Raw genomic sequence first — 23396 nt, 5'->3', positions numbered from 1 at the left:
ACTGCCATCTTAGCTGGGCTCATCAGAGTGGGCCTGTTGGGCAGGAAGTCTGGCTGGATGTGGCTGTGGGGGCTCCCAAGGGTCCATGGAGCTACTGATGGAATGGGACATTAGGCCAGGCGTGACTGTCATGCCCTTACTAAGGCAGCAGGAGCCCCTTGGTGGGTGGACTAGTGACAAGCCTACATTCTCCTAACGGGACTATGGGAAGTTTAGGGCTTTTCTGAGCAAAACTGAAAGCAGAGCAAAACCAAGGAAGCTGGTGGTTTCTGGAGCCATGTCTGTCTGGGCACGACTCCACTGTCTCTGTTGCTTTATTGGGGGGGATTTTCCATTCCTCACAAGCCAACCTGACTTTTAAAAAAAAATTTATTTATAAAATGGAAATATTTATAAGACTATAGGATAAGAGGGGTACATTTCCACACAGTGCCCACCCCCAGAGCTTCATATCCAATCTTCTTCCTTGATAGCTTCTCTATTCTTTACCCCTCTGGGAGTATGGACCCAGGGTCATTATGGGGTGTAGAAGGTGGAAGATCTGGCTTCTGTAATTGCTTCTCTGCTGAACTTGGGTGTTGGCAGGTTGATCCATACTCCCAGCCTCTTTCCCTAGTGGGGCAGGGATCTGGGGAGGTGGGGCTCCAAGACACATGGTGGGGTCAATACTTTTCCCATATTTGGGAGCTACTCTCTTTCCTGATGCAGCTTTCTAGTCCTTTTACCAATTATACCATCTCCCCAGACAATAACCTGGGTTATTAGATGTCAGGCACAGGCAAAAACTAGTAAAGTCATGGGCCCCTTGGAATATACCTAAAATAGACCAACCTGACTTTTTGAAGCCTTGAGCCCCTTGGACGCCATCCTCTACGCTGCTGGTGTTGAGGCATCCTCTGTGGGCAGGAGGAGGGAGCACAGCCCAGCTTATTAAGTCGGCCAGAGCCTCTGCTGCTTGTTTACAAATGTAGGATCCCAGGCAGCCTTGCAAACAGACAATGTGGAAACAGCAAAACTCAATTAGGTTCTGGAGAAATAAATGAGCCACGTATGAGTAGCAGACATTATTCAGAAGCTCGCACAGGCGAGGGAGTTGCAAGAGGCATTCTGCTGCCGAGATTGCACTGGTTATTCTTACATTTAATTCACCAGCCCACAAATGTGCAGTGACTCTAGGTTTTAAAAAAATCTTATCTTCAGAAGAAAGATTAGCTCCATTATATGTTATCTTAAATTGTCATTTTCATACTTTGCCTGCAAGAAGGAGATAAGCTCTGGGGAAAGAGTCTGAGAGTTGCAGCTGGAGAGGCTGCTGTGGACGTGCTGGAGAGGCGTGGGAGACAGAGGCTGTGTGGTGCACTGTGTTCATACCGTGTGCTTTGGTGTACTCTATGATTTGGTGTTTTTCTGGGGGAGAAAAGTGTTGTGGCTTCTGTTTCATTATTAAGCTGATCGTCAGGCTTTGAGCAGAGTTAGATGAGGGCGCTGATCCTGTAGGTGACAGAAACAGGTGACAGTGCCATTGTGCACACTGCTGGCTGCATCTGCTCCACCCCCCACCTCTGCCTTGGATCTTTCTATGGGAGAGAATTGCTCTAGGCTTGCTGCTCCTTGTCTCAGACAAGCTCTTGGATCTGTCAGCAGCCTCTTTAAATTTAAATTTAAATAATATTTATTTTATTTATTTTTAATTTATTTTGTTGCTACCAGGGTTATTGCTGGGGCTCAGTGCTCCATTACTCTTGGTGAGCATTTCCTTCTTCTCTTCCTTTTAGATAGATGGCAAGACAGAGAGGGAGAGAGGAGAGGCTCTTCCACTCACGAAACTTCTCCTTTGCAGTGGCCAGGGGCTGGAACTTGGGTCCTCACACTTGGTTGTATGTGCTCTCTACTGGCTGAGCCACCTTCTTGCCCTGAAGCCTTTATTTTTCTTGTCCTATTATTCTCCTCACCCCAACCCCCTTTTTTCCCCTACTGAGAGAGACAGAAATTGAGAAGGACAGGGAATGTAGACAGGGAGAGACATCTGTAGCACTACTCTTCCACTTGTAAAGCGTCCCACCTGCAGGTGGGGAATGGGGCTCCAACTCTGGTTCTTGTACGTGGTAATTATTTGCATTGTCTATTTAATTTGCCACTGCCAGACCCCAAGCCTTTTTCTTTAATGGGAAAGAGAACCAAGTCACTTTCCTGACATTTATGATGTTCTTCTTTTGGTGTCTTTTTTTTTTTTTTTTTTTTGCCTCCAGGGTTATTGCTGGGACTTGGTGCCTGCACCATGAATCCACCGCTCCTGGAGGCCATTTTTCCCCCCTCTTTTGTTGCCCTTGTTGTTTATTGGTGGTGTTGTTACTATTATTGTTGTCTTTGTTGGATAGGACAGAGAGAAATTGAGATGGGAGGGGAAGACAGAGAGGGGGAGAGAAAGATAGACACCTGCAGACCTGCTTCACCACCTGTGAAGCGACTCCCCTACAGGTGGGGAGCTGGGGGCTTGAACTGGGATCCTTACACCGGTCCTTGCACTTTGTGCCATGTGCGCTTAACCCACTGCACTACTGCCCAGCCTCCTTTTTAGTGTCCTTTTCTGTCTTGTTTATTTTCATTTTTACTTGATGCTGTGGTTGAGCCCAGGGCCTCATGCATGCCAGGCATGTGTGTTACAACTGTGCCACCTCTAAGCAACCCCCTCCCACCACCACAAGCCTCTTTTGTACAGATTTTCAGTTGTTGCTCATCAACCAGTGAGTGCATGAGCTGTGTTCTTTTCCATCCTGTGACTCCCTGAGCAAGGTGGTCAGATGTATGACCTTTAGTCAGTGTGTGTGTGTGTGTGTGTGTGTGTCTGTGGCGGGGTGGGGAGGATGTCAAACATGGTGTTCACTGCAGGTGACAGGATTACGATGAAAAAGCTGAGGTAGGCTGGTCACTGACCTTGGCAGCAGAGGAAGGGGGAGCCTGCCACAGTTGTAGCATATCTAGCAGGGGCTGTGGTGATGATGGTGGAGCTGTGCACAGAGCTAATTTCTCAGCTGTACTGAGAGTATGAGGTGGCCCTGGACTTCACCACTCACTGTGGAAGTAGCTGGGGGGGGGGGGGGGCTGAGGTTCTGCCCCAGCCAGGCTGTGGTGTTACTGGGAGAGACCATTCATGGATCAGCTGATATGTCAGCATCTCACTGAGCTACTCTCTCAGTTGAGCGGGAACCAGGTTCAGCTTCTGTCCAGCAAGGGTGGCAGGAAGTTCAGCAGGAGCCTACCTTCCAGAAAGCACTTAGAACACAAAGAACTCTGAAATGGTGATAACAGCAGCCCCTGCATACTTTGTCACCAGCCTTCAAACCCAAGTAAATCCTGGAGCTGGATTCCTGATTGTCCTTTTACCATCCCCAGACCAGGGCCTTGGTCCTCACTGGTCCTTTTAAGAGGGGGATCTGTAGTGACACCCAACTTCTTGGAGCCTCTGCCTGTATTTTTATGGTCTGGCTGCTGTCACCCTCGGGGTGTTCCCTAATTGGGGCATCACAGAGACTACCTGGTTTCCCTTTCTGTCGGGTTGTGTCAGAAGACAAAAGAGACCAGGAACTCGTGATGGAGCGGAAACGCAAATCTCTATTCATGCGGGTGCTCCAGAGTTGGGTGTGAGCACAGTGGGTTTAGGCCACATGGAGCTAGCCAAATGGCTGCCTCCTGCTATGTACACCAGCCCTTCTCCAGGTCGGGATGCGGAAGAGAAAGGAGAGAGAGAGAGAGCAGAAACAGGAGTGACTTTTAGAGAATTCCAGAAGTGGCAAGTCAGGACAGAATTGGCTAGGAAAGGGGGTGGAGTAAACAAGGCACTCTGGGAAGGTAGAAAGCTTCTGTAGCAGTGGCTGCTATAGTTTTTTAGCTCGCGGGAATGGGTGATACCCTGAGGGGGCAATGTGGTGGCGGAGGAGTCATTTTTAAAACAAGGTAGAAGATTGATATGTAAATAATGATACTCGCATGGAAATATGGTGGTTTGTGGGTACTGCCTAACTCAGCCACATCTGTACAATATCCCAACACTTTTCCTGAGTAATTTGTTATTTGCCACAGGGTTGTTGCTGGGACTTGGTGCCAGCATGACTGTAGTGTTCCCAGTGACTATTTTTCCTCCTTTTCTTTCGTTTTGACAGAAAACAAGACACAGAGATAGATAGAGGGGGTGGGGGTGTTGACACACCCAGTTAAGTGCACATAGTTCAATGCGCAAGAACCTCGCTTCAAGTCCCCACTCCCCATCTACAGCAGGGATGCTTCACAAGTGGTAAAGTAGGTGTCTGGTTTTGTCTTGCCCTTTTTGTCTTGCTTACATGTGAGGACCAGGGTCTTGAACCCCAGTTTTCTTGAATAGTAATATGTGTGCTCTACCATAATATGTGTGAACTACCACCATCAGACTCATCTTTTCTGATTTTTTTTTTTTCTTTTCTCAGAGCACTGTTCAGCTCTAGCTTATGGTGGTGGTGCCAGATATTGAACTGAGGACCTCAAGTCCTCAGACACAAATGTCTTTCACATAACCATTGTGCTATCTCCCCAGCCCATCTGATTTTTCTTTCCAGTCTCAATCTTGAACTGTTTAGGGAGTGATGTTCCTATCAGGCAGCTGGAGATGAGCCACTGCCTTTGTCCCCAAGATGCTAGGCTCACCCCTTCAGGACTATGTGTGCTGGTATGCCCAGAACAGCTTATCACGGGCTGGCTATGGCAGACAGACCTGTAGAGCACTGAGGAGTGAGGGAGGCATGAGAGAGAGGTGGAAAATGGATATCTAAAAACTCCCAGGAAGGTGTCTAGGTGTGGGCCTGCAGATATGCAGTACCATCTTGCCGGAACTGGGGTTCCAGCATTGTGGTTTGGAGCTGGGCTAGTTCATTTCAGAATCCAGGTTCAGTAGCTGAACTCTGTCCTAGGATGAGTTGAAGTCCATGCAGAGAGATTGTGAATCTCAGGGTCAGAATTGAGTCTGTGGGAAGACCCTCCTCATTCCCTGAGTTGTTGAGGCATCAATGGGTGCCATCCTTGTGGAGCAGCCCTGCTTCTCTCAGGAGGCTTCTTCATGAAAACCACTTGAGAGGGTCTGGTCAGGGATGGGTCTCTGCCACCTTCAAGTGCATTGGAGTTAGCCATTGGCAGAGCACTGAGGCCTTCTTTGAATAGCATGACATTCAAAGACGGATGTCAGTTTGCAAATCGTGCTTGTGAGGCTGCTGAGGCTGGTCCACAGATCAAGAAGCAAGAATTGTGTCTCAGCTTTTAATTCTTCCCAGGAGAGTAAAATTGCTGCTGGCAAGGAAGAGACAACCCCCTTCCCCAGGAAAGCATTTAAGGAACATACCCCTCCCTGTCCCCTCAGCAAATGGCAGAGAGGGTGCACCTTGGAATGTTTGAAGGTCACAGGTGCAGGTGGCTGGGGTGCTGTTTGGAAGCCAGAGCGCTTCCTCAGGAAGGCTAGTGTTTTGGCATGCTCCTGCTTGGATTTAATGTCTCGCTGGGGCTGTTTTTCACTTAGGTCACTTGTGTGCACAGAAAGTGAGAAACGCCGGCTCATTGCCACCTTCTCGGTCACGGGTCATCTCGAATGATGGATCCAACCACTTCCTTGGAGGCAGCCTCATGTGTGGGGCTCCCAGACGTGAGTGTGGGGAGAGTGGGCCTGATGTGTGTGGGTCCCACAGGGGGTTACTGTGTGGGGTAGGGTGGAGTGAGAGAAGACTGTGTATGTGCGGGTATGCACATCTGAGTGTCGTGTGTTTATAAGCACATATGTTCTGCTGTGTGCCTGTGGGGGTTTTCATGCCTGCTGGCTCTGGGGGCACAGTGCCCAGCTCAGTATTCAGTGCAGTGCCCAGCTCAGTGGCACCCCAGGTCATGTTGATTCACTGTGTTCATCAAACCCAGTGCTTTTCACTCTGGCTCTGTGATGCTGCCAGCATTATTTTGTAGAGAAATGAGAATCCTGTGAGCGGCATTTGTTTGGGCCAACTGCTCATCTGCAGGAAAGAGGAAGTGAAAAAAGGTCAGCAAGTGCATAGGCTGATTTTTAAAGCTAATTTGAAACTCCCTGTGTTGGAAGAAGAGGAGTAAACCAATTATGAAGCCTAGGACACAAAGACTTGGGCTTGGCAGGATGATTTTTCACAACAGGGGGAGTCTGAAGTTTTTCTAGCCCGTAAAATGACCTGAAAATAAAACATTGTCATTGGAACTGACAGTGAAAGTGCCCTTTGCATCTTGTCCCCTGGGTGCTCTAGAGCATCTTGTGTGACGATCTAAAGCTGTCATGAACAGCTGTGCCAGTATTCCCTGATTTGGCTTTAAACTTGTGCCCTGGGGGGAGTTCATCAGAATGGATAATTCTCTTTCCCTCTCAGAAGGCCTCTAGCATCATAGGAGTTCCCCCAGACTCCAGCCCAAACTTTGTGCCTTGTGTATTTTTCTGTAGTGGGGCTGGCTGGGATTAGGTTACTCTTATGGTTCAAGTGCTCCAAAGGACCCAGGCAGATTGGGAGTCTGCTCTGAGTGATGCCATTCTAATCTGACTTTGGGGCTCATGACACCCTCTACAGGGTAGGTTTGTGGACCCCTTGGGTGTGTCTGAGTGCTCAGAGAGGTGCTGGCTGTCAGGAGCAGCTACGTGTGAGTCAGCAGCGATCCCAGGGAGGGTGTCTGAGAGCAAGTACTTCTAAAACCCTGGCATTTTCTCTCCTAGAAAACAGCCTAGATGTATATTGGTGAATTTGTATCTAAGGACCAAAATCAGTATTTCTTTATTTGAGAGGCTGGTAAAAGGAGGGGCATGGGGTGAAGCCAGGTTATAAAATTACCTGTCCATATCCGTCTCCTAGAAGAAACAGGGAATAAGGTTGGAAGCTCCGTGCCTGGGCTAGAGCCTTTTGGGAGGGAGCTGCTGTATCTTCTTGAGGAGCACAGCCCTTGCACTTTAACCTCCTCTGCTCTGACCTTGCAGCTGTGAAAAATGTGGTCCAAGCTCAGAAACTAGCTGATGTGGATGGTGAGCTGGCAGCCATGCTGTTCAGTCCCCTGCCCCAGAGCCGTGCCAGGCCCTGGGGTGTTGGCAGCGAGGGGGAGGTGGTCCGTAGGCGAAAGCTGGAGAGGATGCGGTCGGTGCGCCTACAGGAGGCTGGCAGGGAGCATGGCAGCCGGAGGCCCAGCACACTGGTGAGTCCCCAGCACCGCTTCTTCTGTCCCTGAGTCTCCTACTTCCTTCCTTAGGCTCAGGCATGAGGAGAAAGGCAGAAACACATCAATGAGCAGGAGACTGTCCTGCCTGACAGGAAAGGGGCAAGGCGCTGTAAGAGAGGACATGGGGAGGACACAGGCTGTGGGCCACACTGGGCCAGCAAGATGAGGGTTGGTGAGCTTAGTGGGGCAGCATCTTGTAGGCCAAAGAATTGTGCTCTGTTCCAAAAATGGGGGGAGGACTTGGACAGAATATTCACCACAGAAGAGATCCAAAAGGCTGAGAAACACATGAAAAAATGCTCCAAGTCTCTGATTGTCAGAGAAATGCAAATCAAGACAACAATGAGATATCACTTCATTCCTGTGAGAATGTCATACATCAGAAAAGGTAACAGCAGCAAATGCTGGAGAGGGTGTGGGGTCAAAGGAACCATCCTGCACTGCTGGTGGGAATGTCAATTGGTCCAACCTCTGTGGAGAACAGTCTGGAGAACTCTCAGAAGGCTAGAAATGGACCTACCCTATGACCCTGCAATTCCTCTCCTGGGGATACATCCTAAGGAACCCAACACATCCATCCAAAAAGATCTGTGTACACATATGTTCTTGGCAGCACAATTTGTAATAGCCAAAACCTGGAAGCAACCCAGGTGTCCAACAACAGATGAGTGGCTGAGCAAGTTGTGGTATATAAACACAATGGAATACTACTCAGCTGTTAAAAATGGTGACTTCACCGTTTTCAGCCGATCTTGGATGGACCTTGAAAAATTCATGTTATGTGAAATAAGTCAGAAACAGAAGGATGAATATGGGATGATCTCACTCTCAGGCAGAAGTTGAAAAACAAGATCAAAAACAAAAATATAAGTAGAACCTGAAATGTAATTGGCATATCGCACCAAAGTAAAAGACTCTGGGGTGGGTGGGTGGGAGAATACAGGTCCATGAAGGATGATAAATGACATAGTGGGGGTTGTATTGTTAAATGGGAAACTGGGGAATGTTATGCATGAACAAACTATTTTATTTACTGTTAAATGTAAAACATTAATTCCCCAATAAAGAAATAAATTTAAAAAAATCAACGACTAAAAAAAATCAAATAAAAGATAAACCACTCCTAATACAGAGTGGAAAATAAATTAGAGTGTATAGAGACACTTTATAGACTCCAAGAAGGAAACAGTTTGTGAAGCGTCTCTACTGTAGTTAGGAGTAGGGGGCTAAAAATAAATAAATAAATAAAAAAGAATTGTGCTCTGTGTTGCCCTGGGGTCATCCCACGGGAGGGGAGCACGGGTCCTGTCACCTCAGTTTGTCAGTGAGTTATCTCCACACACTATCCTAGTGCCAAGGTTGAAAAAACAACCCTTTGTAGTTTCTCATGGTTAGCTTTGGCTTCCATACTGCTCAGCAGAGCACAAACTCTACCTCCTGGGAGCTTTGTTGATAACATGCCCACATAGGGAATGTGAACATGTGAAGGAGGGATGGCCCTGCCCTGCTGTCTGTCTCTACGGTTGGAGACTGGCCAGGTGCACTTAGATGACAAGGAGGAAACTGGAGGAGTCGGGCTGTAGCGCAGCGGATTAAGCGCAGGTGGCGCAAAGCACAAGGACCGGCATAAGGATCCCGGTTCGAACCCCGGCTCCCCACCTGCAGGGGAGTCGCTTCACAGGCGGTGAAGCAGGTCTGCAGGTGTCTATCTTTCTCTCCTCCTCTCTGTCTTCCCCTCCTCTCTCCATTTCTGTCTTATTCAACAACGACAACAACAATAATAACTACAACAATAAAACAACAAGGGCAACAAAAGGGAATAAATAAAATAAATATATAAAAAAAATTTTTTTAAAAAAAGGAGGAAACTGGGTGTGCTGGGTGGGGCTGCTGGCCAGACAGCAGCTCTGGGATGAAGAGATGCCCACAGCGGTGGCTGAGCTTCAGCCCTTGTGTTCCACAGGCCCAGCAGGGCATCCACGCACAGCATGCTCGGGACTTGCAGGTCATCGCCGCCTATCGGGAGCGCATGAAGGCTGAAAGCATCTCCAGCGCCCTGAGCTTGGCCATCACCACGCAGCACACGCTCTATGCCTCGCTGGGCATGGCTGAGTTCTTCGAGTTTGCCCTTAGGAACCCCCACAACATGCAGCACACGGTCACCATCGAGATTGATAACCCTGAGCTCAGGTGGGAGCCAGAACTTGACCCCCAGGCCCTCAGCACACCCTCACCCTGACTGGTCAGGTGTCAGCCCCTAGGCTAGGGGGAGCCCCTATGCTCTGCTGCAGGAGCCTCTTGTGTCAGGGGGACCTGAATGGGTCCGGTGTCTCCAGTCCAGAGAGCTGCCTGAGACCCAGTCTCATCTCAGTTCTAGAGGGTTTTATTGACCCCCCCACTATACTAAGAACTCCTTTGAGGGAGTGGGGGGCTCCTTCCTGTAAGAGTTCACAAGGGGGAGGCCCCTGTTTCAACACTGTATCATCTTCCCCCACCAGCATCATCCTGGACAGTCAGGAGTGGAGATACTTCAAAGACTCAGCCAACCTACACACACCGGTGGAGGAGGACATGTTCCACATGCAGGGCAACCTGGCCCCCCAGCTCTACTTGCGCCCCTGGGAGACTGCCCACATTCCCTTCAAATACCAGAGCTTTTCAGTGGGACAGCTGGCTGGGACACAGGTGGGGAGACCAGCTGTCCACCAGGGGCTTGGCCCCAGCTGGCTGAGTAAGGGTGGGGAGCAGCATCTCACTGTCCTGGGGGTACCAGTCACCCACTTTTTACAGCTGCATTCACTCTTCCTCAGGGAACACAGTGAGGCTTCAGGTCAGGTGTGAGTCATTCTTGGTGTGATAGGAGCTGGGTGACCATAGGGCCGGGCATCCTCTGCGTGATCTGGTTGGCTGGTCAACATGCCACTTTGCCTGAGGCTTTCTAATGAGAGCAATTGAGACAGCAAGGGAAGCCAGTGTCCCTGTAGGAAGGAGTTCCTGAAGGTGGAAGTCCTTGTCCCCAGGAGCTCCACCCATCTTACCACTTGCTGGTGCTAATGGGTTTCTCACAGGCTACTGCTGAGCTGAGACCTGAGAAGGACACGGAGTCTGGGTCACCTCTGAAATCCAGCACGATGCCCACTAAACACGCCAAGGTGAGGACTGAGGCCCCCATGCTGGTGTATCTGAGTGTTTACACACAGAGTGGAATGCATCCTGGGTGCATCCCCTGAGTCCTTGCCTGAGCCTTCTGGAGGGGTCAGGACTGGGTGAGGGCAGGATCAGCTGAGGTGGAGTTCTTGTGTCCTAACAGAGAAAAGACAGTTTCATTCAATCTGTTCCTGGCAGTTGTCCAGTAAGAAAGTGTCTCCCTGGTCACTTGTCCTTTTACAGTCATTGGGAGCTCTAGGTAGGAAGCTAGTGCCCCATGTCTGCTGCACTGTTTAGGGGGGTGGCTGTCACAGCTCAGGGCCACCACAGTTGGGGTTAGACTGGCCTTTCTAGCCCTCCCCTCCTCCTCAACCATTAGCAGTCTTTCATCCTGTGGAAACAGTGGAATGCTTCCAGGAAGACAGACTTAACTTTCATTCTCTGATAAGGGATGGTCTCTGCAAGACCCCAGTGGCAGCATGTCCTCAAGAGGCTTGGGATACTGTTGTTTTATAGGAAGGGCTAAAGCTTTTGTGTTTTTATATATGGGGTATGGGGCCAGCAAAGTAACTCACCTGGATAGCACATCTGCTTTGTCATGTGTGTGACTGAGGTTTGGTCCTGGTTGCCACCACATAGGAGGAAGTTTCAGTGCTATGGTATCTCTCTCTATCTCTATGGGGGAAAAAAGCCTCTAGCGAAGCTCCAGTGATGACAAAAGAAAAATATTTGATGTGATTTTTAATTTTGAAACATTTATTTTTATTAGAGGCTCATATCTTAGGCTCTGGCAGTGGTAGGGAATGAACCTGGGGTTTCACACATGCAAGGGGTGCTCTCCCCCCACTGGACCACCTCCCTTTCGTGACCTGCTGACTTTTAACTTTTTTTTTTAATATTTATTTTATTTATTTATTCCCTTTTGTTGCCCTTGCTGTTTTTTTATTGTTGTAGTTATTATTGTTGTTGTTGTTGGATAGGACAGAGAGAAATGGAGAGAGGAGGGGAAGACAGAGAGGGGGAGAGAAAGACAGACACCTGCAGACCTGCTTCACCACTTGTGAAGCAACTCCCCTGCAGGTGGGGAGCCAGGGCTTGAACCGGGATCCTTATGCCGGTCCTTGAGCTTTGCGCCACCTGCGCTTAACCCGCTGCACTACAGCCCAACTCCCTGGCTTTTAATTTTTAAGACAGATACCGTTTGCAGTAGTTTGAAAGCAAAACAGATGACACCCCTCTCAGCCCTTCCCAGTGCTGTGAGAATGCTTCACTGAGTCCCACCCAGAGACTGAGGCACAGGCTCCCAACAGCAGCTCTGTTTTCAGGCCTTGTGGGGTGGCAACCCTGCATCCATGCCCATCAGAAGAGGCCTCAGCAGCTTCAGAGTGGACAGGCCAGTAGGTTGTAAACCTCCCCTCAATGTGGGCTCATGTGTTGGTTGCTCATGACTAGGTTGGGTTTATGCATCTGGAGCAAGAAGACCCTGGAAGTTTTAGTGGGAAGCACAAGACATTTTCTTCTCAGAAACTATAGGGAGGGACACAGTGTTCCTTTGTTCTGTTTCTGGGAATGTTAATTTTAAGATGGTCTCTGCTAGGGTCCCCACTGTAAGATGAGTCAAAAATGTTTGCCCTTGGTAATTGGGAAGTAATGAGGGAGACGCTCTGAGACCAGTGACTACTCTGAGCCTCATCAGAGCCTGGCCTTTGAGTTTTGTGTCCATTGACATTTCTGCTGGAATGAGTTATTTGCAAGAAGGTGGCTGTTGCTGGTTGTTACATTTCTTCTTCTGCATGTGTAACTGGTGTTCTCAACAAGACAGCTTTGCCTGCTTTGTGCCCTTGTGGCCCCAAATGCCTGCTTTGGTCAGTGGGCTGTAACTGTCACTGTCATTGCTTTATTGCTCATCCTGCCCCTGATGACAGTGGCAGCTGTTCCAGATGTCCCATGTCCCTTGGACCTTTTCTGTCATTCTTTGTGCATTTCCTCACTGCCTGGCTAGCAGGATGTTAAAGAATCACCTAGCATTCTCCCTGTTCATGCTCAGAGTCAGCTATTGTTATGACTTCTTAGTAGTAGAGAGCAGTCTTTAGAATCCAGACCTAATTGTGGAGGAGACAGTATAATGGCTATGCAAAAGACTTTCGTGCTTGAGGCTCTCAGATCACATTAATCCCCCACACCACCACCATAAGTTAGAGCTGAGCTGTGCTCTGACCAAAAAAAAAAAAAAAAACTAGACTAGACCAGGTTGCTATGTGTTCATTACTTCTGATGTGCTTGTACTTTTAGTCTTTCTTAGTAGAGAGTCAGAGTATGTTCTGGATGCACAGAAGTCTGTGTCTTTTTTTGAAATAGATTTATTCATTCATTAATGAGATAGGAGAGAAGAGAGGAGGGAAGGGGACAGGACACTAGACCATCAATCTGGCACATACAATGTCAGGGATTGAACTCACCATCTCAAACTTGAGTGTCTAGTACTTATTTACTGTGCCACTACTGGGGCTGCAGATGTTTGTGCCTTTCTGTGTATGTGACCATGAGTATGCTCCAATGTGGGCAGGACCAATGTGGCTCCACAAGGTTATACTGACTGGGTTTGCAAATGTGTAACGAGCTTCATGGCCATCAAGACACTTGTTTGTTCCATTCTCCGGAAGACCACCGGCATACTGACCCTACCAGTCGATTCCTTTTGGTCCTAGCATTGCTAGCCACCTTGACTGCTTTATGTGATATGTATGTTGCAAAACAGAAGTGCTAGTCATGAACAAAGTCTCTGCTGTTTGAGACTTTTGAGTGGCATTCTTCATGTCACACCTTTTATGCTCACTTACATAATTCCTCTCTGGAATTGCAAAGAGCTTATATTTCTGGCCTTTGGGTCTTCCTTAGAGTGTGGAATCAAAATGCCTTTGTCAATGTGTTCTATTGCCACCACAAGGGCTTGAAAGGTCAGTGTCTGTATCCTTCTGGAATAACTTCCCAATACACACACACACACACACACACACACACACACACACACACACACACACACACAACTGGAGCATGTCAGGAACTAGAATCGTGGGTGAAGTTGTGTTGACATTGACAAGGATTGTTCTTAAGATATACCAGTAGTTACACATGTGACAGGAGCCAGCCCATGGTGCACCCAGTACTAGATGTCATATCTGAGTTTCTGACTGTCCTGCTCATCTCTTGGGGTGAACTGTGGGGGGGGTCCCTGTGTCCCTGACCATGGTCCTGACACAGCGTTGTGTGCTCTATGGGCAGGTGGTGTTCCGAGCAGCTGGTAAGCCCCTGGCTGTGCTCTGTCTGACGGTGGCACCCCAGCCTCACGTGGTGGACCAGATCTTCCGATTTTATCATCCGGAGCTCACCTTTCTGAAGAAGGCCATCCGCCTGCCTCCCTGGCACACGCTTCCAGGCAGGTCCCTTATGCCTCCCAGCCAGCATTTAGCAAACTCAACTGATAGGCAGGCTCTTCCCCATGGGTGACAAGTGGCATCACTGCATCATCCTAGGATGTTCTTACTCCAAGTGGCGTGTTTGTAAATCTGCTGCCCTTCTTCATCATTTTAAACAGCAACTCTTGAGAGGTGCCAGCTGATTCTACCCTCTTAAATCCATAGCCCTGAGCGGGAAGCAGAGTTGGGAGACTTTCGGGGGTGGGCTGGGACACTTGCTCTCCACCTCTCCACCTCTCATCCTTTCTCATTTTCCATTCTGTCCCCTTGGGACAGACTGAGCCTGTGTCTGGCACTTGGGCCACAGCTCCATGTACTCATCATTTCCTCCTTCAGCTGTATCCCTTAAGAAGTGGCTGAGGATGACAGGCCAGGCCTGCCCCAGATAATTAAGTGACACAGATACTGTCTGCACCTGGCTGGCCTGTCAAGAAAAGATGTCTGTCCTGATTTCCCAACTCTAGGTGCTCCTGTGGGGAAGCTAGGTGAGGACCCCCCAGTCCATGTCCGGTGTAGTGATCCCAATGTCATTTGTGAGACCCAGAACGTGGTGAGTTTACCTTTGCCCTCCATCTGGCAGATCCTGCCAGCGCCTCACCTGCACCCCGGCCTCTTGATCTCAGGCGCTTCTCAAGTGCTTCCCCTCTCAGGTGCTGAAGGGCGATTTTGACTTCCTGGGGGAGCCTTATGAATGGATTTTTATGTTTTCTGCTGGCATATCAGTTCCTTGATTATTTGAATTTAAATTTAAAAAAAAGAGGCATGAAGTGAAGTGAAGAAAGTGAGTAGTAATTAAGGCTCTTGTTAATTGCCATTGTGTGAGGATACCGGCAATAATTATATTATGACGGGCTAGGAGACAGATAATATCTCCTACAGAATATTGTAATTGAGCTCAACATAAAATCAAGAAGTAAATGATCTCTTTTGCAATGAAGAACATTAGCAAAATATGACTTGGAATGAAAATTGGATGCTTTTTGTGGGTTAGGGGCCTGGGTCACACCTGCTTTTGCTTCCTGTGAACTTAGTGGCTGGGGTCAGGGGTCAGGAGAATCAGAAGAGTCCCTCTGAAGTACCCCACTGTTGGCAGGGCCCTGGGGAGCCTCGGGATGTGTTTCTGAAGGTGGCAAGTGGCCCCAGCCCAGAGACCAAAGACTTCTTTGTCTCCATTTATGCGTAAGTATATGGCCCAGCCCCTGGAGGTGGGAGAGGAGGGGAGGACACCAGCCTAGGGGTAGTGGTGAGCCCTGAGTCTTTCTAAACTTGGGATGAGGGTGGGGGTGGAGGGTTATTGACAACCATGCTTTTACCTAGAGGACATCTGCTCAGAGAGGTCCCCATGCCTGGGACACCTCAGTGCTTACCAGGGAGAGAAACTCAGGTGACATCTGCCCTCCCCAGTGCCTGGGACAGCTCTGCAGGTTCTGCCATGGGGATTTTTCACAGAGTCTCTGTGAGAATTGAAATCAGGTCCCTTTCCAGGGGAGGCAGGAGGTGGCCGCCATTGTCCTCTGATGCCTGAAGACTGTAGTTGTCTCCCACTTGCATCTCTCATCCTGTTGAAGTGACCCCATCTCTTTACCTCTTTCCCTTAAGTCATGTGTTCAGTCCTTGGAGGACCCTTTAAACCTGGGGGCTTGGGTGGGGCAGGAAATAACATGACTGTGACTATAGCCTGTGATTCTCTGCATTGGGATTTACTTATTCCACTTAATTTGAGAACTTATTCAGAGAGAGGGAGAGAGGACATCAGAGAAGTGCTATGACACATCCAGTGGCAAGGATTAAAGCTGAGATGTCTGGCATTTAAGTCCTGTGCTCCATAACTGAGCCACCTCCCCTAGGTTGAGATGTAAATTTGCTTAATGTGCAAATGTGTCCAAAGCCTGTGATCCCATTCATTCAGAGGCTGAAATGATGCAGAGCCTTCTGCTTAGCAGGGAAGATTGAGGGGGTGCTGAAATCATCTGTTCTCTAGCCCCCACCCCTGAAACTGTCCACATCTCTTCCCTGGGCTCATGAGTGATGTGATTGGCCTTGCTGACATGGCTTCTGCCCTGGGCAGGGATCGATGGCTGGCGACACCTGTCCAGATCTGGCAGGTCTATGTCCACTCGCTGCAGCGTGTGGATGTCTCGTGTGTCACAGGCCAGAGCACCCGCCTGTCCCTGGTTCTTCGAGGGACACAGGCTGTTAGGAAAGTGAGAGCTTTCACCTCACATCCTCAGGAGCTGACGGTATGTGCTGTTTCATTTCTCGACCCCACTCCCAGGACAGGTGTCTTCAGGATGACCCCCTGCACTCCACCCAGTCTTCATTCTCATCACTTTCATTCACTATACCATTGCTGGATGACTGGCACTTAAGCCCGAGGCCCATGTTTAGTCACTGCAAAAGAAACTTGGATCTTAACAGGGTCATGCATCCGGGCTCCGGGTCACTGTGGGCTCATGCCATCTGGATGGCATGCTCGGAATCTTTCCTCCTGGGAGGGGACCACTCAACATGGACCAGGATACAGAGAATGACAGACTATGATATGGTGACACACAGATTGACACTGTGACACTGATACACTGTGACAGAGACTGGAAGATGGTGACAGGCTGGCTATGGCAGTCTCTGACACACTGGCCTTGACACTGTTGGGTCTGGACAAAGGCCCTGCTGACCTACATGACTGTGTGGTGGCTGTCCTGTGATCCCCAGCCCAGCACAGGATCATCACTCTTCACTGGGTCCCTAGAAGACTTTCTATCCCTGGGGGTAGGGAACCCAAGCTTCTTATCTCCTCAGAGTGGGCCATGTCCTGACCTGCCACCTTCTCTTGGCTCTTGCAGACGGATCCCAAAGGTACCTTTGTGTTGCCCCCCCTCGGGGTGCAGGACCTGCACATGACTGTGCGGCCCCGGCGGGCGGGCAGCCGCTTCCTGAACCTCCACCTGGTCGATGTGGACTTCCATCAGCTGGTGGCCTCATGGCTTGTGTGTCTCTCCTGTCGCCTGCCATTCATTTCGAAGGTATTTGTGGGAGATATGGCCCTGGGTACCCCCAGGGTGTGGGCAGTGGGTCACCAAAGTGTCACTTGGTCCATAATCCTGGTCTGTCCTCTGGCCCAGGTGATGAGGTGGGGGTCAGGGCAGCATGCCTCTGTTCTGGGAGCCCAGAGGTGATGTCCTAATTCTGGGGTTGCACACATGTACAGGGGCCTAGCAGACCCTGACAGACCAACCCTTCCTACCTCACCCCCAGGCCTTTGAGATCCGGCTGATTGCAGGGTCAGGGAAGGGTGCCAACAAGCGGATCACCTACACCAACCCCTACCCCTCTCAGAGGACCTTCCATCTGCACAGTGACCATCCCCACTTGCTACACTTCAGAGAGGACTCATTCCAGGTGTGAGGGAGCTTGGAAAGGGGGGAGCTCTGCAGTGGAAGGCAGGCTGCCCAGGCAACCTGGGGCTGTCTTTCTCTGGGAGCCTCTGAGGTATGGGGGCTTCAGGTGGGTGGTCATCAGGAGGCAGGAACAATTCCATCTGATGACATTTGGTCATCCAAACAGCCTCAGGAGGAGACCAGTGTCCCCTTGGACAGAGCAACCATCTGTGAGCCCTGCTGGTATCTGAGAGTGTGGCCATTAGCAATTTCTAGGTGGTTCTGCAGTCACATATCTCAGGCCAGCCTTCTGTCTCTTATGGTGGCAGTGGTGATGGGGATTCCCAAGGATGAATATCAGATATAGTGCTTCTGGGGAGAGGGGAGATGACCTAGTGAGACCTTCTTCTTCTTTTTTTTTTTTTTTAAATTTTTTATTTATAAAAAGGAAACATTGACTAAACCATAGGATAAGAGGGGTACAACTCCACACAGTTCCCACCACCAGAACTCTGTATCCCATCCCCTCCCCTGATAACTTTCCTATTCTTTATCCCTCTAGCAGGGAGTATGGACCCAAGGTCATTGTGGGATGCAGAAGGTGGAAGGTCTGGCTTCTGTAATTGCTTCCCTGCTGAACATGGGTATTGACAAGTCAATCCATACTCCCAGCCTGCTAGTAAGACCTTTTAAGAGGGCAGCCACTTCCTTAGGGTTTAAGATCACACTGACTCCAGTCCAGAAAACTGTGAGGGGAGGGAGGGCTGGCATTGTGGGTGCTAGGATTCTGCTCTTGCCTCCAGGTTGGGGGAGGTGAGACCTACACCATCGGCTTGCGGTTTGAACCTGGCAGGAATACAGGGGAGGAGGAGATTCTGATTTACATCAACGACCATGAAGACAAAAATGAGGAGGCCTTCTGTGTGAAGGTCATCTACCAGTAAAGCAGTGGCTACTTAGGGGTGGAGACCCACCCAGGTGACCCTCAAGCTGGCCTGAGGGAGAAGGGCCACTGCACAAAGCCCTTGGAGCCTCTCTTTTGATTTGCTTTAACAAAATGTATTTTTTGTAATCATCCTCAGTGATAAAATTGTGTGTGTGTGTGTGTGTGTGTGTGTTTTACTGGGTTTTGTATAAACACTATATAGTATTTCATACTGGTATCATTTTTAAATATTTTAAAAATTATTTATGGAACATTAAACTTTTGTATCTTTTTGCTCTTAATGGTTGTCATCTGTTTTCATTGTTGCGAGAAGTTTTCTGTCTGTGGCACAAGCCTAGTTTTCCCTTGGGGATATCACAGCCTAGATGGGGAGCTGGGATCAAGGCCTCCCACAGTCTGCTCAGGCCTGACCTGTGTGTGAGGGTGCTGATCTGTCTTTGTGTTACATTTCTGATTCCCCCACTCACATTCTTAGCAGGACTTGTGGGCTCACCTGGAACATTTAGGACAATTATTGCATCTCAAGATTCTTTTTTTTTTCCTTTTATTGGGGGAATTAATGTTTTACATTTGACAGTGAATATAAGTTTGTACATGTATAACATTTCTCAGTTTTCCACATAATACAACCCCCACTAGGTCCTCTGTCATCCTTTTCAAGGACCTGTACTCTCCCCACCACCCACCCCAGAGACTTTACTTTGGTGCAATACACCAACTCCAGATCAGGTTTTACTTGTGTTTTCTCTTCTGATCTTGTTTTTCAACTTCTGTCTGAGAGTGAGATCATCCCATATTCCTCCTTCTGTTTCTGACTTATTTCACGTAACATGATTTCTTCAAGCTCCATCCAAGATGGGCTGAAAACAGTGAAATCACTATTTTTAATAGCTGAGTAGTATTCCATTGTATATATACCACAACTTTCTTAGCCACTCATCTGTTGTTGGACACTGGGTTGCCTCCAGGTTTTGGCTATTACAAATTTGCTGCTGTGAACACAGATATACACAAATCTTTTTGGATGGGTGTGTTGGGTTCCTTAGGATATATCCCCAGGAGAAACATTGCAGGATCACAGGGTAGGTCCATTTCTAACCTTCTGAGAGTTCTCCAGACTGCTCACCACAGAGGTTGGACCAATTGACATTCCCACCAGTAGTGCAGGAGGGTTCCTTTGACCCTACAACCTCTCCAGTATTTGCTGCTGCTACCTTTTCTGATGTATGACATTCTCACAGGAGTGAAATGATATCTCACTCTTATCTTTCTTGGCATTTCTCTGACCATCCAAGGCTTGGAGCATTTTTTTCATGTGTTTCTCAGCCTTTTGGATCTCTTCTGAGATCCAAATATTTGATATCCAAATATCCAGAATATTCTGTGGTGAATATTCTGCCCATGTCCTCTTCCCATTTTTGGATGGGATCATTTGTTTTCTTGTTGTTGAGTTTGGCAAGCTCAATATTTTGGCTATTAAACTCTTGTCTGATGTATGGCATGTAAAGATCTTCCATCTCAAGATTCTTAACTGAATCCTGTCTGCAGAGTCTTCTTTACCATATCATGTCACATGCTCACAGCTTCTGGGACTAGAAGTGACATCAGGTACTGAGGTGTTATTCTGCCACTGGCTTCCCATTGTTCACAATCCAGGCATGTGGCCACCTTAGCTTCTTTAAGGGGTCTGGGAAATGTCCTTTTTCTAGATATCCATGTGTCCAGGAGGGGTAGGTGAACAGGTAAGAACAAGTTGGAAGCACCTGCAGTCTCCCCACAATGCTGCTATGTGAGAGTGCGGAGTGATTTGACCATGGGTGGTGAGGTGACAGGTCAGTGATAAGTCACGGCCCAGGCCAGAGCACTGGGGGGGTCCTAGAATCAAAACCTCATCCATCTGCTAGAAACACGAATGGGAGGAGTGAGGAGAGCCTCATCCCAGTCCTTGGCAAGCCATGTACCTGGTTCTGGGGCTGTAAGAAGGCAACAGACTTTGGGGGTTATATCTGAGTCATCGTACTCCTCTCCCCCAAATATGAAACATACCTGCTGTCAGTCCCTCCCACCCATCACCTGTATCTGTTCCATTCTAATGTAGGGTTTTGAGGATTATGACCACCCATGAGAAGTAAGTTGTCTTGCAGGAGGCCCCAGGTTTTCTACTCATAGATAACTTTGTGGGCAGGACTGGGGAGTTGTTTTGTTCATTTCTTTCCTGCTCTCTTGTTGGTGAGGGTGACCAGGGCCTAAGCTTCTTGTAGGAAGCCTCAGCTTGACTCATCGAGATTGATGCCTTAGATGATGGAGGTGGGAGAGAACCCTTCTTATTCAATAGGCAACCTGGCCAGAGCCTTGATTCCAACACTGAGTGCCGGTTCAGAACTGAGTATCACATGCCTATGCAGGGACCTGGCAGACCAGAGGAGAGAATGTGCAGAGGCAGACATGGTAGGGCAGGATAATGGTCCCCTACAGGAACCACAATGCCATGGGTGGTAGTGCCACCCTGTGCCTGAGATGGAGGAACAAATGGTTGTGCTCATAGAAGGTCTTCACTTTTTGCAAAGCATGGGTGCATTGGGGGAGCTCTGTGCAGTCTCTATCCTAACAACTCCATGTTCCTGCCATTCACAGGGTGGCCCCTCCGAACCTTGGCAGACTGGCAGGATTTCATGCCCTCCTGGACCTGGTACCACCCTTACTTCCTTGCCTGGGCCTGGCTGGGCTGCTAGTGCTCACAGACTCCTTCTTCCCAGTCAGTCCTCACTCTGTGCAGACCCCATGCAGCCCCCTCTAGGTTGCCAGCTCATAGAGCAGGTCCCCTGAGTCCATTTCATCTCTGCACTGTGGTGGGGATCTGTGTTTTGGTTATAAACAAAGGCTGATGTGGGCCATTCAGGGCCCTGATCTGGCTGCCCAGATCAGAGGGCCAGGAAAGTTGGCTGACCTGTCCTGACAGCCCTCCCAGAGATAACACAGTAACACAGACACTGCCCTTCTGTACAGCCCCATGGGTGTGCTGTACTCTACATGTGGGCACAAGAGCAGCCAGTGAATACCTGGTCACAGGTGAGGAGTGGTGGACACCCTCCTGGACTGGCTCAAGTTTGCATGTTTGCTGGAGACTGGAGAGTTGGACACATAGTCTCACTCCATGTACACTTAACTGATTTTTGCCTCATCCAGTGCTGGTGCTCACGTGGAGTGGCTACAACCGGGGGGGGGAGGGGGGGGAGGGGTAAGCCTCCGACCCTCCCTCACCAGCTCTAGAGGCTGTGTGACTTAGAAAGAGGCATCGAGGAACATTCTGGTATGAACATTTGTTTACTTGGAGAAGGGTACAGGTTCTTATACTGATTTAAACAAAGAACATTTTTCACATATGTCAGAAATTACAGGTTTCTTAAAGGTCAGCTTGCCCCCATGGTAGGGGGCTAGTATGACAAGAATTGATGAGATATATAAAGGTCAAAATGATTAGTCTCCATGATGCAGATGAGTTAATTATCCAAAGGTATTTGAGAGAAGCATAGGGGTTAAACCAGTAAGGTGAGGTAGAGGAGAAGGAAAACAAAGCTTGATGTAAATCACAGATATCAAAAGATACAAGGAAATAGAATATGGGGGTCTCACTGTCTGGTATTGGTGGGGGTGTATGATATACTGTGTACTACATGATCAAAAGATGAAGTGATAGTGGATGTGTGAACTTTGAATTTGGCCTGCTAGCAGGGGGAACTAAGTGTGAGAGGCTTTTAGGCTTTCTGTGAGCTTGAGAGTCTAACAAGGAGAAACTGAGTCTGGGAGACTTTTCCCTCTTGGCTCATCTCAATAAGGAGAGAGGCTAACAAGTGGGGTGTCTTTCCAGACCTCCATCCAAGGATGGGAGAGCTCCCCTAAGCTCTACCAAGCTTTCACATATTCCCACAATCCATCAGGCACCTCTGGGCCCTCCTCTGCTCCAGGCACCACACAGGAACAGAGATTGTGTTGGTGCCATGAGGTAGATGTGGTCCCTAAACAGGAATGTGAACATCTCATATGCCATCAGGTGGCAATAGTGCTGATTAGGGCATGTATAGTAAAGTATACAAACCATATTTATTTATTAATTTTTATTTTTATTCATTTATTTTAGATAGAGACAGAAATTGAGAGGAAGAGAGAGATGCCTGCAAACAGTTTCACCATTTGTGAAGCTTCCTTCCCTGTAGGTGGAGGCTAGGGGGCCTTTATGCACTGTAATGTGTGTGCTTAACCAGGTGTACTACCAGCCATCTCTCTACAAACCATTTTAAAATGGGATTGTGAAGTTAGAAAGTGTTACATGTATGTGCAGTCAGCAAACTCTAGGACCCAACAAGCCTGCTTTTCCTGTAGGAGGTGATGCTGTTACCCTTCCCAGAAATGTAGGGGTGTCTTCCAGAGGTTGCCTGGTTGGGCTTCAGGGAAGTGCTGGGAGTCTTGTCGTGAATACTTTCTCCAACCTGCTCTCTTATGTTGCTTCTGAATAAACCCCATGTTGTGTTTGGAATAACTGCTTTTGTGTGAGGTTCACAGGCATAAAGAAGGGGCTTCTATTTTTAGGAGATTTGGATCCTCTGTAAGGCAGTGAGATCTGAGCAGAAAATGGACTGAAGAGAAATAGCAGCCATGGAGGGGCAGGCTTAAGAGTCATGCCTGGTCACTGGGCCCTGTGATCTGGATGTCACAGGTTGATGGGGCTGGGTGAGCAGATGCCCTGCCTAGGATCAAGCCCTGGGGCTGACCTGGAAGCATCTCTTTCTCCACTGACCTGGCCTGGAGCCCACTGGCAGCTGTGTGAAGCTCCCAGGAGTCCCCTGCCTACAGTCTCAGTACCAGAAGAGGCTGGTGAAGCTGGACCTGCTGGGACCAACCATTGAGCAGGTTGCTTTTGGGCTTGAGTCACTCTGCCACATGGAAGCTTCTCCTGGATACTGGTAAGAATTTGAAGCCTTTCTGGGTGTGAAATCTTGTCAAGGTGGGATTTGCTTTTCATAACTTTATGCTCTTCTGAATGCCTCACCCTTCCATCACCCTCTCTCCCTTTCTCCTTCTCTGTCTCTTCTCCCCTCTCACTGGATGAACCCAGTGATACCTTTGTATCACTGAGCTAGCTATTTCTGTGATTTTCATTTTTTAGATTTAGAGAGAGAGTGGGTGAGAGAGAGAAGGACAGACACCCAACTCACCCCA

At 48.8% G+C, this 23396-nt stretch overlaps 1 protein-coding gene across 13 annotated transcripts in view; it reads left to right on the top strand.

Annotated features, from left to right (window-relative positions):
* Positions 1 to 18460, top strand: part of NPHP4 (nephrocystin 4) — a 165689-nt gene extending 147229 nt beyond the window's left edge. For 12 of the 13 annotated variants that reach the window (XM_060201322.1, XM_060201329.1, XM_060201323.1 and 9 more), the window contains 12 exons: positions 5540 to 5662; positions 6998 to 7209; positions 9197 to 9423; positions 9732 to 9918; positions 10302 to 10385; positions 13663 to 13816; positions 14321 to 14406; positions 14950 to 15035; positions 15925 to 16096; positions 16700 to 16879; positions 17112 to 17255; positions 18037 to 18460. In XM_060201322.1, the coding sequence (XP_060057305.1) occupies positions 5540 to 5662; positions 6998 to 7209; positions 9197 to 9423; positions 9732 to 9918; positions 10302 to 10385; positions 13663 to 13816; positions 14321 to 14406; positions 14950 to 15035; positions 15925 to 16096; positions 16700 to 16879; positions 17112 to 17255; positions 18037 to 18177 (1796 nt within the window). In that variant the 3' untranslated portion in view covers positions 18178 to 18460. The remainder of the gene's footprint in view (positions 1 to 5539; positions 5663 to 6997; positions 7210 to 9196; positions 9424 to 9731; positions 9919 to 10301; positions 10386 to 13662; positions 13817 to 14320; positions 14407 to 14949; positions 15036 to 15924; positions 16097 to 16699; positions 16880 to 17111; positions 17256 to 18036) is intronic. The other variant, XM_060201330.1, reaches the window with a different exon arrangement.
* Positions 18461 to 23396: the final 4936 nt, after the last annotated feature.

Source organism: Erinaceus europaeus, chromosome 11 (genome assembly GCF_950295315.1).
Source record: "Erinaceus europaeus chromosome 11, mEriEur2.1, whole genome shotgun sequence".
NCBI classification, from domain to species: Eukaryota; Metazoa; Chordata; class Mammalia; order Eulipotyphla; family Erinaceidae; genus Erinaceus; species Erinaceus europaeus.
The sequence above is the reverse complement of the archived record's forward strand: the minus strand, read 5'-3'. Positions and strand labels throughout refer to the sequence as shown.